Below are 15,117 nucleotides of genomic sequence, written 5' to 3' on the forward strand. Positions count from 1 at the left end.
TTCCTAGGTTTTGGCCTTTCTAGGGAGTTTTTCCTAGCCACCGTGCTTCTACACCTGCATTGCTTGCTGTCTGGGGTTTTAGGCTGGGTTTCTGTACAGCACTTTGAGATATCAGCTGATGTACGAAGGGCTATATAAATAAATTTGATTTGATAATTTACATGAAGTGGACATACTGGCAGATGATACTGTTGAGATCGTTGCCTTACCTTCTATCACGGTGATGTGTAGCTCGTTCTGGTCAGTATAATAGGTAAGAGAGAAATGCAGCTTAGGGTGGAAGATGGAGCTGCTTGTTGTCATCCCATTGGGAAGATCCCTGGCACAGGGGGTTTCGTCCTTTGAGTCTGGGAAAAGAGGCTGCGTTAGGGCTGGGAAATTCTACGGTTACAGGTTTGCATTGAGACTCCAAGCAAAAACCATTGATTTCAAAGTTTTACAAACCATACAACTCCCTCCACGAGGACTACTTTTAACAATTAACACTGAAGATTTGACAAAAACACATTTACTGGAAGAAATATGCAGATGCAAAGTTTGGAAACAGAATTTCTGTAAAATCTCCAGTTTTTTTATGTGTCCATGTTTTCCAAAAACTCTTAAATATGTGCTCTGAATTAAGACTTAACGGTGTCTGCAGAAATAATGAAAGCTATGACATGACACATTGACTTTGAAAAAATATATTTTGGTCATTGAACTACAGCAAGTGAAGTGCATTTACACCCGGTAACGGAATTTATTCATGGGTCTTTGATCTGTACTATACAGGAATGCATAATTATGGATATGAATGTCATTCTCTTCATGGTGACGTATCCTAAATAGGTATACAAAGGTAGAAATATGCAATATACTCCTTTGCATATTTGGATATTATTCTATACACTGGCTATTATTTTAATGAGCTCTGCCCCCAAACAAGACCAAATTTGGTTAGTCCAGACCAGACCAAATCTGAACCAATCGTAGACAACTATGTTTCACAAGTTTTGACATCGAAGTACAGCACAGTAGAGTGCAGTAGAGTTCAGTACAGCACAGCACAACACAGTAGAGTTCAGTACAGCACAGCACAACACAGTAGAGTTCAGTACAGTACAGTACAGTACAGTAGAGTAGAGTTCAGTACAGTACATTAGTGTACTCAACTCCAGTGTGCTCTACTGTGTACTGTACTGAGCTCTAGCCCAGTACTGTACTGAACTATACTCTATTTTTCCTTGCTGTACTGTACTCTACTGCAATGTACTTTGCTGTCCAAACTTGTGAACCCAACTGTGGTTTGTGACTACTATGATTTCCCATTTTAGTCAATTCAATTGCAGAAATTCTCTTACCAATTTTTCGGAACTTCCATTACCGATTTGGTAACGGAATTCAGAGTTTTAATCACTTAATAATTCATAAACAAAATTGGTATCAGTAAAAACACTATAACTAATTGATAGGTCTACCTTTACTTGTTCCTTCTGTGAACTTTCATTATCCTCCCTCATGAGGGAGAGAAACTAGAAAATATCTTAAAGATATGTGAGTTTTTGGTAATGTAATTTCAAGGCTCAAGGAAGTTTTTCTTAAACTTACAGAAGGAAGAAAGATTTCTCCAAAACTAAACATAACTGTTGGTATTAGTTGGTTAGGGGTCTATACTTCAACATTATTGTGTTTTGATGTATTTCTGATACATTTTTAGACTATTTCTGTTAGATGTTTTCTAAGAGAAGAAATCAAATCCTTTGCTTATTCCAAATTGTTAGGAAGGAAAATGTTGAACCTAATATGTTGGTGCCCATGGGTCCTTTTATATGGAAATGTCTGGCTGTTTTTCTTCCTAGGGACATCGAATGGTAAATGTGTGCATCAACTAAACCACATATGTCAGAGTCAAGGCCCGCGGGCCACATCCGGCCCGCAAGAAGGTTTTTTACGGCCCCTGGGATGATCTTGATTTATTATTAGAACCGGCCCGCAGCAAGCCGGCAGCCCGCAGATCTTTTACACGCACCAATACTACATTTCCCACAATGCAAAGGTGACGCACCGAGCAGTAGGCTGCTTCATTTCAATATTTATTGGCACAGCAGTCGTCAGCATCACAGTAAAATTAACTTTCAGATACCCATCAAAAATGGCAAAACGGAAGGTGGATACTGAGAACCGGGGGTTTCAAACAAGGTGGGAGTCGGAGTATATGTTCACGAAGGTAGCTGGAAAACCTGTGTGTCTTCTGTGTGGAGAAAGTGTGGCGGTACTGAAAGAGTATAATCTGAGACGACATTATGAAACGAAACACGCGGACAAAAACAAGAATATGGACATGGAACAAAGGCTACAAAAGGCAGAGGAATTAAAACGAGGCCTCAAATCTCGACAGGCTCTGTTCAAAAAAGCCAAATCACAAGGCCAGGCTGCTGTCAAGGCCAGTTTTATTTTGGCAGAAGAGATCGCTAAATCAGCCCGGCCATTTACGGAGGGGGATTTCATCAAAAACTGCATGATTAAAGTTTGTGACGAAGTTTGCCCAGAAAAAAGGCAACTCTTTTTAAATGTGAGTCTGAGCAGAAACACCATTGCCGAGAGAGTAGACCAGTTGTCCATCAATCTAAAAGAGCAGCTTGTGAAAAAGGGAAAAGATTTTATTGCATATTCCTTGGCTGTGGATGAGAGCACCGACATTTCTGACATTGCCCAGTTGTCAATTTTCATCCGCGGAGTGGACTCCAACCTAAGCGTGACAGAGGAGTTTTTGGCTTTACGTCCTATGCATGGCACAACTACGGGGCATGATTTGTATGAAGAGGTGTCAAGATGTGTAAATGAGATGGAGCTGCCTTGGGAAAAACTCGTGGGTTTGACAACCGACGGAGCACCTGCGATGTGTGGACACAGGAGCGGACTGGTGGCGAAGATACGGGAAAAGATGCAAGAGGAAAACGCGACAGGTGAGCTGACAGCTTATCATTGTATCATACACCAGGAAGCGTTGTGCGGTAAAGCCTTGAAAATGGAGCATGTAATGAGCATCATCACGCGCACAGTTAACTTTATCAGAGCCAAAGGTTTGAATCACCGCCAGTTCAAGGCATTTCTGACGGAGTTAGAAACGGAGCATGGTGATTTGCCTTATCACACAGAGGTGCGATGGCTAAGCCAGGGAAAGGTGCTTCAAAGATGTTTCGAGCTTCGTGAGGAGATTTGTCTGTTCTTGGACAGCAAAGGGAAAGACACAACACAACTCCGAGACGAAATGTTTCTGTGTGAAATGGCTTTTCTGTGTGACATTACGAGTCATCTGAATGCAATAAACTTGCAGCTGCAGGGTCGGGATCGTGTCATCTCTGATATGTACAGTACAGTGAAGGCATTTAAAACCAAACTGACTCTGTGGGAGACGCAGATGCGGAAAGAAAATTTGAGCCACTTTCCCAGCTGCCAGACCATGAAAGAGAAGCTCTCTACCAGTGCGTTCCCGAGCACACAGTTGGCTGATAAAATAGGTATGCTTGCCGCTGACTTTGGACGCCGATTTGCTGACTTTGAAGCACAAAAAAGCAGGTTGGAACTGCTCGGTAACCCATTTGCTGTTGACGTGGAAAGCTCACCACCAAACCTCCAAATGGAGTTGATTGACCTCCAATGCAATGATGCACTGAGGGCAAAATATGCGGCAGTGGGTGCTGCGGAGTTCGCCCGTTTCCTCCCCGGCACAATGCCCCAGCTGCGCATCCAGGCTGCTCAAACGTTGTCTATGTTTGGCAGCACATACCTGTGTGAACAACTGTTTTCTTTGATGAACCTGAACAAAACATCACACAGAAGTCGACTTACTGCTGAACACCTCCACTCAATTCTGAGGATTTCTTCAGCTCAGAGCCTTACCCCGAACATTGATGAACTTGTGGAAAAGATGGGACACCACCAAGTATCACCCTCAACCTCAAACAAGTGAACATTACTGTGCAATCACATATTTAGAGTTTTTACTCAGTTCAAGTTTAAAAGTTAAAATTTAATATTTGTTTTCACTGCATGTTACTTCTCCTTAAACAAAGTGTTGTTTTTGATTAATAGATTTTTGCACTTTATTTTTTTGTATTTCAATCCAATTATATTTTAAAAATATTTCAGTTGAGTGGATGATAGAAAATTGCTATTATTGTTTTTTCTTTGAAGTAAATTTAGCCCACTTTTGCTAAAATAGAAAATATAGTCTACTGATGGTGCCTTGAATACCGGTTTCTTTCATTTAATGTTCATGTTATGGGGATATTTATATAAAGGAAATTTGTCTTTTGTGTCTGTTGAAAATTAAAGATTACTGACAGAGCCATAAGAAAATATTGCTTTATTTATCTGATCATATTGTAATATATTTGTTAGGTTTTCAGTAGGTTCAATTAGGTTCACTAGACTATATGCGTCATTTAAAAATTTTTCAATGAACATTCGAACAGTCCGGCCCTCGTCTTGTAGCTGATTTTTTTATTTGGCCCTCCGTCCATTTGACTTTGACACCCCTGAACTAAACCATGAAAATCAGTGTATCTTACATTTATTTTAATTTTTTTAGAAACAATTATTTGAGAAATAATTAATAGTCAAGCGTGTGTGTTAATAGTTTTTTTTTTTCAAATAATAAATCCAAGTATCCATGTATTGCCAAACTGTCTGTTACTGTAAGGCAACTGCATTCAGGTACATAAAAGCCCTGAAATCCTTAGATCAGAGAAAGCCTGCAGGTCCTGATCTTTTGGATCCCTGCTTTTTAAATCTGGCAGCTGATTTCATAGCTGAACCACTTACACATCTGTTCAATCTAACCCTGGAATGTAATGAAATTCCCGAAAATCTGGAAATCAGCATTTGTCCTACCACTTTTAAAAGGGGGAGATCAAACTCTTTTAAATAGTTATAGGCCAATCTCAAAGCTGTCACCCCTGGTGAAAATACTTGAAACCCTTGTGAGTGAACAGCTAAAATAGTTTTTATTTACTAACTCTATTTTATTACAGCAGCCATGAAGGTTTTAAATTATATCACTGAAGCCCTTGACAAAAAACAGCACTGTGTCTCACTTTTTATTGATCTCTCTAAGGCTTTTGATACAGTTGATCATGCTATACTAAGGCAGAGATTGTCGAGTGTAGGTATTTCATAGCATGTAGTTGCATGGTTTGCTAACTCTCTGTCTGATATAACTCAGTGCACTCAATTTGATGGGCTTATGTCTGTTAAATTGTCTGTCTTTAATGGTGTGCCCCAAGGCTCTGTACTTCGTCCTCTCTTATTCACTATTTATATAAATGATTTAGACAAAAATGAGCAACTTCATTTTTATGCTGATGATACTGTTATTTACTGTTGTGCCTTGTCTCTTACAAAAGCTTTCCAGAACTTGCAAACTGCTTTTTATACTGTTCAACATACCTTGTGTCAATTGAAGCTTATCCTCAATACTGACAAAACTAAACTAATGGTGTTTTCTAAAGCAAGAAATGGACCTCTGAACCTTTCACCTATTACTACCTGTCAGGGCAAGGAGATTGAGGTTGTAACCTCATATAAATATCTTGGAATTTTAATTGATGACGGCCTCTCTTTTAAATTGCATATTCAACATCTTACAAAAAAATTGAAGCTTAAATTGGGATTTTATTTTAGGAATAAGGCCTGTCTTTCTTTTGAAGCCAGAAGGCTAGTTATCAGCTACATTTATGCCTTTACTAGACTATGGGGATATTTTACATATGAATGCTTCCGCTCAGTGTTTGAGATCAATTGACACCCTTTACCATGGCACTTTGAGATTTATTTTAAACTGCAAAACCCTAACGCACCAACACACTTTGTATACCAGGGTTGGCTGGCCTTCTCTAGTCACTCATAGGCTCAGGCACTGGTATACTTTTATTTACAAAGCCATTTTGGGTTAACTACCTTTTTATTTGGGCATTTTTATTGTTTAGAAATGTGCTGGGTACTCTCTTCGTTCGCTGGACTTTATCCTGATAACTGTTCCAAATGTCCGAACTGAATTTGGTAAAAGGGCTTTTATGTACTCTGCGCCATCATCTTGGAACGCCTTACAAAATACCTTTAAACTGGAAGAACTTGTCCCGATTGGTATTTTTAAATCACTGATTAATGATCTTGAGGCTGATTCCCTGACCTTTCAATGTTTTTAATTTGCTGTTTTTGATTTTGCTATACTGAATTCTATGTTTTTTACTAGAATACTTGTAGTTTTTCATGTTGTTTGTCTGTCATTTTTGTAATGACTTGGTGCTGCCTATCTTGGCCAGGACGCTCTTGAAAAATAGATTTTAAATCTCAATGAGCCATTCCTGGTTAAATAAAGGTTAAAGAAAAAAAAAAGGAAAAAAGAAAGCACCAAGAATAGCAGTATGAGGCTTTTAGCCCTGTGGGACCAGTCCTATCCATCATGCATTAGGTTCCATTGACTGGACACATCAATAACACTGAGTGGATGAGTGTAGGGACTAGTGAGGGAAGGAGGGAGAGCGGGGCAAAGCCTTTGATCACAATGCTCTGGCAGGAGGAGAGGTGCGTTAAGTAACACAAACAATTGTCCAGACTGAGTGAGTGGTAACTCTAATAGTAGGAAGTGATTAATTACAGTAATTACCAACAAAATGTGTTTCTGCCAATAATTGTTTTTCCGATTTACAGCGAAAAAGTGGATGCAATCCAAAAATCCATTTAAATGTACAATTTCATCTGAAAAATGTTGAATCTAAATAACTGAATCTAAATAACACATTGTATAACATGATGAAGGCATAGTAGCTATGAAAAGAACAGGAAATTATAAAGGTATTTCTTTTGTTCAATTCAGGGTGTTTGTTATTGGTTGGGGTTTACCTTGTCTGAGGATCGTGAACGTGTCAGAGCTGTCCGTTGCTTGGTTACCAGCATCAGGCTCAGTCGAGGGTCCCTCGGGAGAGGGTTCGCCCCCCTTCTCTGAAGCATGATCAGGGTAGCTGATGACCTCAGATGAGGTCACAGACGGTTTGGGCTTGTATATTTTGGGAAATTTCAACAATGTCCTTGGTTGGATGGGCTCTGTGGATTTTTCCACACTGAACTAGAGGAGGAGGAAGAGTTGGTTAAAGACAGGCTCATAAAACTGTACTATGATACAATGTGTGGTGAGAAATCACAGATAGTTTGTAGACTGCTTCCATGAAGATTTAGTGTTGGTCGTGCAGTTCAAAGACAGCATGCCTGCTGTATGCAACCAATCCCAGGGGGGTTCATTACGGCCATAACAGTCCAATATCACTGCAGTCTGGCAATTCACAGGAAAACATGGAACACCAATTTACAGTGAATGCACCTCTCTGGCAGTCAGCTAAGTGTGGGCCATTCAGATGGGTGAGTTATGGTTATACTGATAAGAATTTCCATCCATTCTCCTGGGCTTGCACCATTACTCTCCCAAATCAAACTCTAAAACTGGTAACTGGTAGCCATTATATTAAAGTATAGAACTTTATTCATGCTTGTGGAATAAATTGCACATTGTTAAGTTACATTCCATAATGGGATATAAACATTTCAGATGAGGACTAAAGAGTAAGGTTGTTATCTCTCCAACCAGCAAGTGTTCTTTCACCTCCTTAGCAACACATTTAAAGTACTGCAAAAAGCAAGCTGACTGGAACATGGTGTACCCCTGGAGCATGCATCATGTGTGAGGGCTTGTGTAAGCTGAGGAAAGGAAGACTGTGTGCAGCCTGGTCTCATAGACTAGACTTAACATAGTAAATGTAAATCTGGTATGATATATTACATGTGGTATGGTTACATAAGACAGAAGGTTAGGAGTTAGGTTAAAGGGTTAACACAAACGGCACGGACAACTTTAACATTTTAGCTAATTTGCAACTACTTAGCATGTTAGCTTAACCTTAACCCTTTAACCTAACTCCTAACCCTAACCTTAACTCTAACAATCCTTTAACTTAACTCCTAACCCTAACCCCTAGCCTAGCTATTGTTAGCCACCTAGCTAACATTAGCATTAGCCACCTTGCTAACGTTAGCCACAACAAATTAGAATTCGTAACATATCATTACAAATTGGTAAAATATTGTACGAATTGCAAATCATAATATTTCATAAGAATTGTAATTCGTAACATATCATACAAAATGGATGATGGACATCCACAAATGAATAAATACCAAACAAAACTTAACATATCATACTAATTGGAGTGTCCTGGATTTACATTTACTATATAAGGTCTACCCCTGAGTCCAGGTTGTAGCGTGAGCTGCACGGGTACCCTGCTCCTCCCTCCTCCCCAAATTACACTGACACAGATGTGCAGGGAACCTATGCATTCATTATTAGGCTAGTTCTAGCAGTTTTTTTCCCGCTCATCATCTCGTCACAAACTCATCGGATGGGTATCTGCTTCTAACACCATTATTTAGCCATCTTCAAATGAGACACATATGCAGGAACACTACACAGCCCATAAGGAAATAGGAATTTCAATTAAACACACTGTAGTTCTTCAAAGTGGTTGCTGAGGTGTTAAGTCTGCTTCAAAGCTGTGGAATCTCACTCCATGAATAAGCAGTCAAGGTCAAATGTGGACATACGTGCGACACCTTTTCTTTGGCTCAGAGAGAAGACGGGTGGGTTCACTCTAAAGGGGACTGCAACAGACAGTCAACCTTTCCCACAGAAAGGACACGGTTTGTGAGCAGAACTTTGATACAATGCCACAAGTCGAGTCACAGATTAAGATTCCTGCAGCCCATTGGAACATGAATACAGTGCTCTACTAACTGTACTCCAGTGCCCATAACAGTAAAAAGACTACAACAAATGATCATCAGAGGAGCCAAATGGAGGGCTCTATCTTACCGCAGTCCATTATTGTAATGTAAGCCCTATCTGATGTTTTTTAACTGCTGCATTTCCTGTGTTACAATCTATATATCAGTTAAGGGTGATATCAAAGGTTGTCATAAGCAGATATGGCAAATTGTCTTCGCCCACTAACTTCCCTGTTCAAAAATCTAAAGACTAGTTGTTATATTAGTGTATTAACCAACTGCAATTAGCTATATTATTTACCAGGATGTCATGCTACTCAGAGTAACTGTAGTTACTCAAATCAAACATACAGGACAAAGCTTTCTGCACTACAATTATAGATCACCTATGAGATAGCTCTACACGTGATATGACATTTAGTCAATGGTATCACTCAATAACCATGGCATTCACTCCAGTCCCACGTCACATAAACCTAGTCACACAGATTCACCAAGTCACCTGCGGTGTTGGTAATTACCCTCCCAGGAAAGTAAGTTCTCTAATATCTGAGTTCATGTGCAAGTACTGTAGTAGGGCAGCTCACCTGCTCTGAGGAGTGCAGAACACTGGGTTTAGCCTTCTCTGGGTCTGCATCTTCACCACTTTCCAGCTTGCCTTTCTTACAGGACCTGCAGATCAGTGAGAGCCCACAGAGAGTGAGGATGCCTGACGCAGTGCCCAGCGTGGCACCAAGGACAGCAGCTGTGGTGAAAATCATGCTGGTCAACAAGGGCAACACAGGAAAAAATAAAGAGGAAGAAGAAAGGAAGCTAAATATGTCCAAGTTACTCTTCAGGCAGCATTACAAATAAAGATGCGGAGATGCTGATTGGTTAGTCTGCAGCAAATGTCCCACAAAAATAGGAAGGTTTTTCAGGAGACAGGCTGCACTTCATTCGGGTCCCAGCAGTTGGTTGCAAGCACTTTCAGTATGCAGTTCCCTCATCCAGAGACAGAGGGATAATGTTCCTGTCTGCAGAAGAGAACAGCATGAGAGAGAGGAAGCCCGCCTTGTCTACTTGCATATATTCAGTGAGAGGAGGGATGAGAAAAGACAAAGGGAGAGAAAGGAGTGGGAGGGAAGAGGCTGGCTGGCTGCTAGCTGGTTAGGACAGAATATGTATGTTTCATTGATGCTTCCCTTCTCTGTCTCTTTTTTCTCTTTAGCTCTACGTTCCTTTCTCTTCCTTCCTTCCTTCTCTTCCTCACTACCACTTTCCTGTTGTTCTCAGACCCATCCATGTCTGGCATCTGAATGACGTCAGAGGTAAAAATCCTACTCCCCAGAATAACCTTTTTTTTTACACACCAACAGAAAGTTAAAAAAAATAGGCTGATCTCATTCCCCTTCTCTCAACGCACTATCCCCATTATGCTGTTCAGCCAGGAGAATGTGCACCACCACAATATTGCTATTAATTCCTCATGGTTAAGCAAAGGATACCTCTCTGAATTAAACATCTCTCTGAATCTGAAATTGCTAGAGTAAGAAGACATTTCATTTAGCCACATGAACAGTCAAAAACAAATCTATTCTCGATGAGGGGGAAAATCTCCCATCAAATTCTATATTTGGTCCCCCAACTTTTGCATTAATATGCAGTTTCCATGGAAACAACATAACCCACACTCCAAACAGAACCTCAAAATCTGTGAACATCTTGGGGCAAAGCACTGTTCTCAGCACTGCCGTAACCAAAAGTATAGTACTTGAACATGACAAATAAAAAGGCTCCATGGCTCATTACTAACAACAGTAGCTGACTGCAAGTAGTTCCACTTTGCAAGCTCTTCTGGAAGCATGCTGTATAATGAAAGCCATCATCATAGCTGTCTGGATAACTTAATAACACTTCAGTCTTCTTTTACATTCCATCCCCATGTCTAGATTAATCACATCCTGAAATGTCCCCCAGGGCACTGGCCATCTCTCCAAACTGTGTGATGATGTATGACGTATGATGCCTCAGTTTGGTTTTCCTGACCGCTTTCATTCAGAAGGCAATACTGGTTCATAAATCTGTTTTTTAACACAGCCTATCTATACATTTTAAACAAAAAGAGCATTCTATAGGTATACATGTATCCAGCAATCTACGTCCAATGTTACACCCGCAGGAGGCCTTTTGCCTTTTGGTCGGCCGTCATTGTATATAAGAATTAGTTCTTAACTGACCTAGTTAAATAAAGGTTAAATAAATAAATACAATATTATCATTTCAGACAGTGAGAGAAGTCCCTTTTAAGACAATACTCATTCATGGATTTGAATTGAACATGCAAGAGCACAATATGTGAATTGAAGGATTACCCAATGCAGAAAATAGGCCTAATCTTTGATGCCATCTTGAGGATGTAAGAGAAAGTAAAATCTGCAGTTGCTTCATTCATTTTTGAACGTATAACTTAATGATATGTAGCCACTGATTCTTGGAGAATGCAATTTATTAACGCCACATGAGCTTAGTTCAACTGTAGTACCCCATCAGAACCCAAAATATAAGATTGTTTAACTCCAATGTTCGTAAAGAAAGTAAATGTAAACATCGGAGGCTCCCGAGTGCCGCAGCTGTCTAAGACACTGCATAATGTCCCAATAATTTTATGTGCCACACAGGCCTCTCAACCAAGCTTGGCCAGAAGACCGGTATCAAATACAGGGAAACTACTACACAGTATGTTACTACAATCCAGAGTGTACACCATAACCGTAGGTGCACACATGCCTATAATTGGAAATTCCCTGAATAGGGCATACAGTTGGTGAAAGTATTTTATGTTGATTCATATCAACCACCTACCTAAGCATCCTACTAGTTTGAAGTAATCCATTGCTAATATAATGTGTAAATGTTTACACAAGAAGTTGAGATAGATGAGAACAACCTGATCACATTTTTCATATCAACTTCTCTCAAGCCCCACTCCCCATGTGCGAACTATTTGATAACAAGAAAGCATGCGGAAACGCTCTGTCACAATAGATGGGGCGGGACTTGAAGCGAAACTCCAGGTTCCAAAATGGCAGCGTCCATGGAGCTAAGCTTGAACAATTTACCCTCCGATCCTTTGCTGTTAATGTTATCCTTTCTTGACTTTAGAGATTTGATCAGGTATGTATAACACGCTTCAGAGGGATAAATGCCTGTGCACAAAATACCATACGAGTTTATGTTGCGTAATAGAGCTATGCTTAGCTACAGAAGCTGGCTATAGTTAGCGTTCTCAAGATGTTGTTAGCTAAGCAAATAATTCACTTTTGTTTACTAGCTAGCTTGCTATTGCATGACACTATGTTGTCTTTCCTGATTGTTTGGTCATTAGTCTTATTCAATATGACAGTTGCAGGTATATTTATTACATAAAAATGTAACTTTCAATTAGCCGTGAGCTAATTTACCGTCGCTAGCTAGGGTTGGCTAGTAGCTAGGCTAATGCTGCGTTCCTAACCAAGTAGGAAGGTGGTATTTAGTAGTTACATAAGTTACATAAAGAATCCACTTTAACGCCCCTCCAACTGGTAATTACTAATGGGAAATGTCTATCATCCATGTGCTGACCGTCACCTACTAAGACATGACCTAGATAACAGCATTTTCGGCAGTAACATTTATTATTTATAAAAAATAAATAGCTATGTTTTTTTTTAACACTAATTTGTTTACAAGCATGATAGCTCTACTTTAAGTTGATTGGGCTTGTTGGCCATCAGCCAATCAGTGTTTCTCAACGAGTTCAAAGCACTTGAATGCAGCCAACTTGTATTTACGACTTCACAGCTGATAATTACCACCTTCCCACTTTGATATTAAAGCAGCATAATGGTTTGTTTTGGTTTCAGATGCCTTGTTGTTGTAGCTAGCTAATGTTACTTTTCCGCTATCCCATTCAAATTAGACTGTAAATGTTATTAGACATTATACCGCGTCTATTCCCAAAGCTGTCTGCCGCCTGGAGACGCTCCGACGCTGTACACAAATGCTCTGTATAAACAAAAAGAGCCCAGCACGGGATACAATTTTCGAAACATTTGGAACTTAAAGGTGCGATATGCAGAAATCGCTCCGCCATTTCCTGGTTGCAAATTGTTTTGTTTATATGACAAAGCAATGCATAGTGTTGAGAATCATTGTACAATCTAAACCGCTGTGAAATATATTTTCAATAACCGAACAATATTGTTTTTTCAGCTGTTTGAAGCTGGTGTACAAAACCGAACGTAAAAGACTCAAAAACTAAATTTAGGAATAGGAATCATAGAAATAGCACACAGAACATATCTACCGGTTCTTGTACTTGCTTTAAAGACAGCATGACAGAAAACAGCCACAATGGGCAGAAGCTGGTCGTTCCTGGGTATGAGAGTACTTGAATCTAAATAATTATGTCTAGATTTGTTTTTTGTGCAGCTGAATAAGATGAATTTACATGAAAAACTGCAGACCCTAAGTGTATATTTTGTATTTTAAAGATTATTTCTCACTAGTATGAAAGTTAAGTTCCAAAAGTTTACAATACCTTATCGCTAGTGAGGTGTATTTGCGTTTAGACAGAGCGTCGGTATTGAACGGAGAGCAGGGATTATAGTTCATGAGGGAGTCAACTGTGATCAGTACCATGAGCTGAGAACCCAAGGGGTGCAGGCTGTAATCTGGGTATACCCAAAGACGAAGAGAGGTCCAACTCGGTTGAAAATCTTTGTCCCTCCAGCGGGTGGTGTTTTTTCGTTTCGCCCATCAAGCAAGGTGTTTTTGTATGGAGGTCAATGAGAGTGTCAAATTTGGTCATCAAAAAAATGTATGGCTTATTTGTTCTGTGAGATTTATTTGATCGAATAGAAGTTTGGTAATGCTTATGTTGTTACGGAGTGTATTGATATAAGGAAGACATTTACATCCGGGCAACTTTGAGAACACTTTATATCAGAATGGCAATGCATATTCATGACATGAGGCTAGTAACATAGCATCTCCATTGAAAACAGGCGGAAACGATAGGCTGGAGTGCCGCTTTGTGGACATTGTTTTTTATTTTTTGTTTAACTAGGCAAGTCAGTTAAGAACAAATTCTTATTTACAATGACGGCCTACCAAAAGGCCTCCTGCGGGGACGGGGGTTGGGATAAAAAAAAATGTATTTATTTATGAGGACAAAACACACATCATGACAACGCAACACTACATAAAGAGAGACCTAAGACAACAACAGCACAGCAGCAGCACATGATAGCAACATGGTAGCAACACAACATGGCAGCAGCACAACATAGTACAAGCATTATTGGGAACAGACAACAGCACAAAGTATATTGGTGATCTTTGGTATACACCTTGGGTTCTTGAGAGCTACTTATTTGCCAGACTATTAGCGTCCGAGCTAGCTAATGCTAACCTGGATCTATTGATTTTATAAGCCTCAAATTATTCTTCCCTGTATGAAGTGTGATTTCAAGAGAAATTGGCTAGCTAGTATAAATAGCAAGCTAGCTTTGCCGTCTTATACAGTTGAAGTCGGAAGTTTACATACACTTAGGTTGGAGTCATTAAAACTTGTTTTTCAACCACTCCACAAATTTCTTGTTAACAAACTTTGGTTTTGGCAAGTCAGTTAGGACATCTACTTTGTGCATGACAAGTAATTTTTCCAGCAATTGTTTACAGACAGATTATTTAATTTATAATTCACTGTATCACAATTTCAGTGGGTCAGAAGTTTACATGCACTTAGTTGACTGCCTTTAAACAGCTTGCTTGGAAAATTCCAGAAAATGATGTCATGGCTTTAGAAGCTTCTGATAGGCTAATTGACATCATTTGAGTCAATTGGAGGTGTATCTGTGGATGTATTTCAAGGTCTACCTTCAAACTCAGTGCCTCTTTGCTTGACATCATGGGAAAATCAAAATAAATCAGCTAAGACCTCAGAAAAAAAATGGTAGACCTCCACATGTCTGGTTCATCCTTGGGAGCAATTTCCAAACGCCTGAAGGTACCACGTTCATATGTAAAAACAATAGTACGCAAGTATAAACACCATGGGACCACGCAGCCGTCATACCGCTCAGGAAGGAGAAACGTTCTGTCTCTTAGAGATGAACGTACTTTGGTGAGAAAAGTGCAAATCAATCCCAGAACAACAGCAAAGGACCTTGTGAAGATGCTGAAGGAAACAGGAACAAAAGTATCTATATCCACAGTAAAACGAGTCCTATATCAACATAACCTGAAAGGCCGCTCTTCAGGGAAGAAGCCACTGCT

At 39.7% G+C, this 15,117-nt stretch overlaps 2 protein-coding genes across 6 annotated transcripts in view; one reads left to right on the top strand and one right to left on the bottom strand.

Annotated features, from left to right (window-relative positions):
* syt13 (synaptotagmin XIII) overlaps positions 1-11,837 on the bottom strand; it is a 27,236-nt gene extending 15,399 nt beyond the window's left edge. For 2 of the 4 annotated variants that reach the window (XR_016496774.1, XM_021606994.3), the window contains exons 1-4: positions 11,662-11,837; positions 9,405-9,833; positions 6,886-7,108; positions 210-347 (exon numbers count right to left, since the gene is read on the bottom strand). Coding sequence is in view for 3 of the 4 variants with exons in the window: in XM_021606994.3 (XP_021462669.3) it covers positions 210-347; positions 6,886-7,108; positions 9,405-9,578 (535 nt within the window). In the remaining variant the exon portion in view is untranslated. Of the gene's footprint in view, positions 1-209; positions 348-6,885; positions 7,109-9,404; positions 10,752-11,661 lie in introns of those variants that run through there. The other 2 variants (XM_090238408.1, XM_021606995.3) reach the window with 2 other exon arrangements.
* The window catches only part of fbxo3 (F-box protein 3), a 16,638-nt gene continuing 13,343 nt past the window's right edge, over positions 11,823-15,117 (top strand). Inside the window, exon 1 of one of the 2 annotated variants that reach the window (XM_021606991.3) lies at positions 11,823-11,973. In XM_021606991.3, the coding sequence (XP_021462666.1) occupies positions 11,882-11,973 (92 nt within the window). In that variant the 5' untranslated portion in view covers positions 11,823-11,881. The remainder of the gene's footprint in view (positions 11,974-15,117) is intronic. The other variant, XM_021606990.3, reaches the window with a different exon arrangement.

This window comes from Oncorhynchus mykiss, chromosome 6, assembly GCF_057628025.1.
Source record: "Oncorhynchus mykiss isolate SJ-2025 chromosome 6, ASM5762802v1, whole genome shotgun sequence".
In the NCBI taxonomy this organism is placed as follows: Eukaryota; Metazoa; Chordata; class Actinopteri; order Salmoniformes; family Salmonidae; genus Oncorhynchus; species Oncorhynchus mykiss.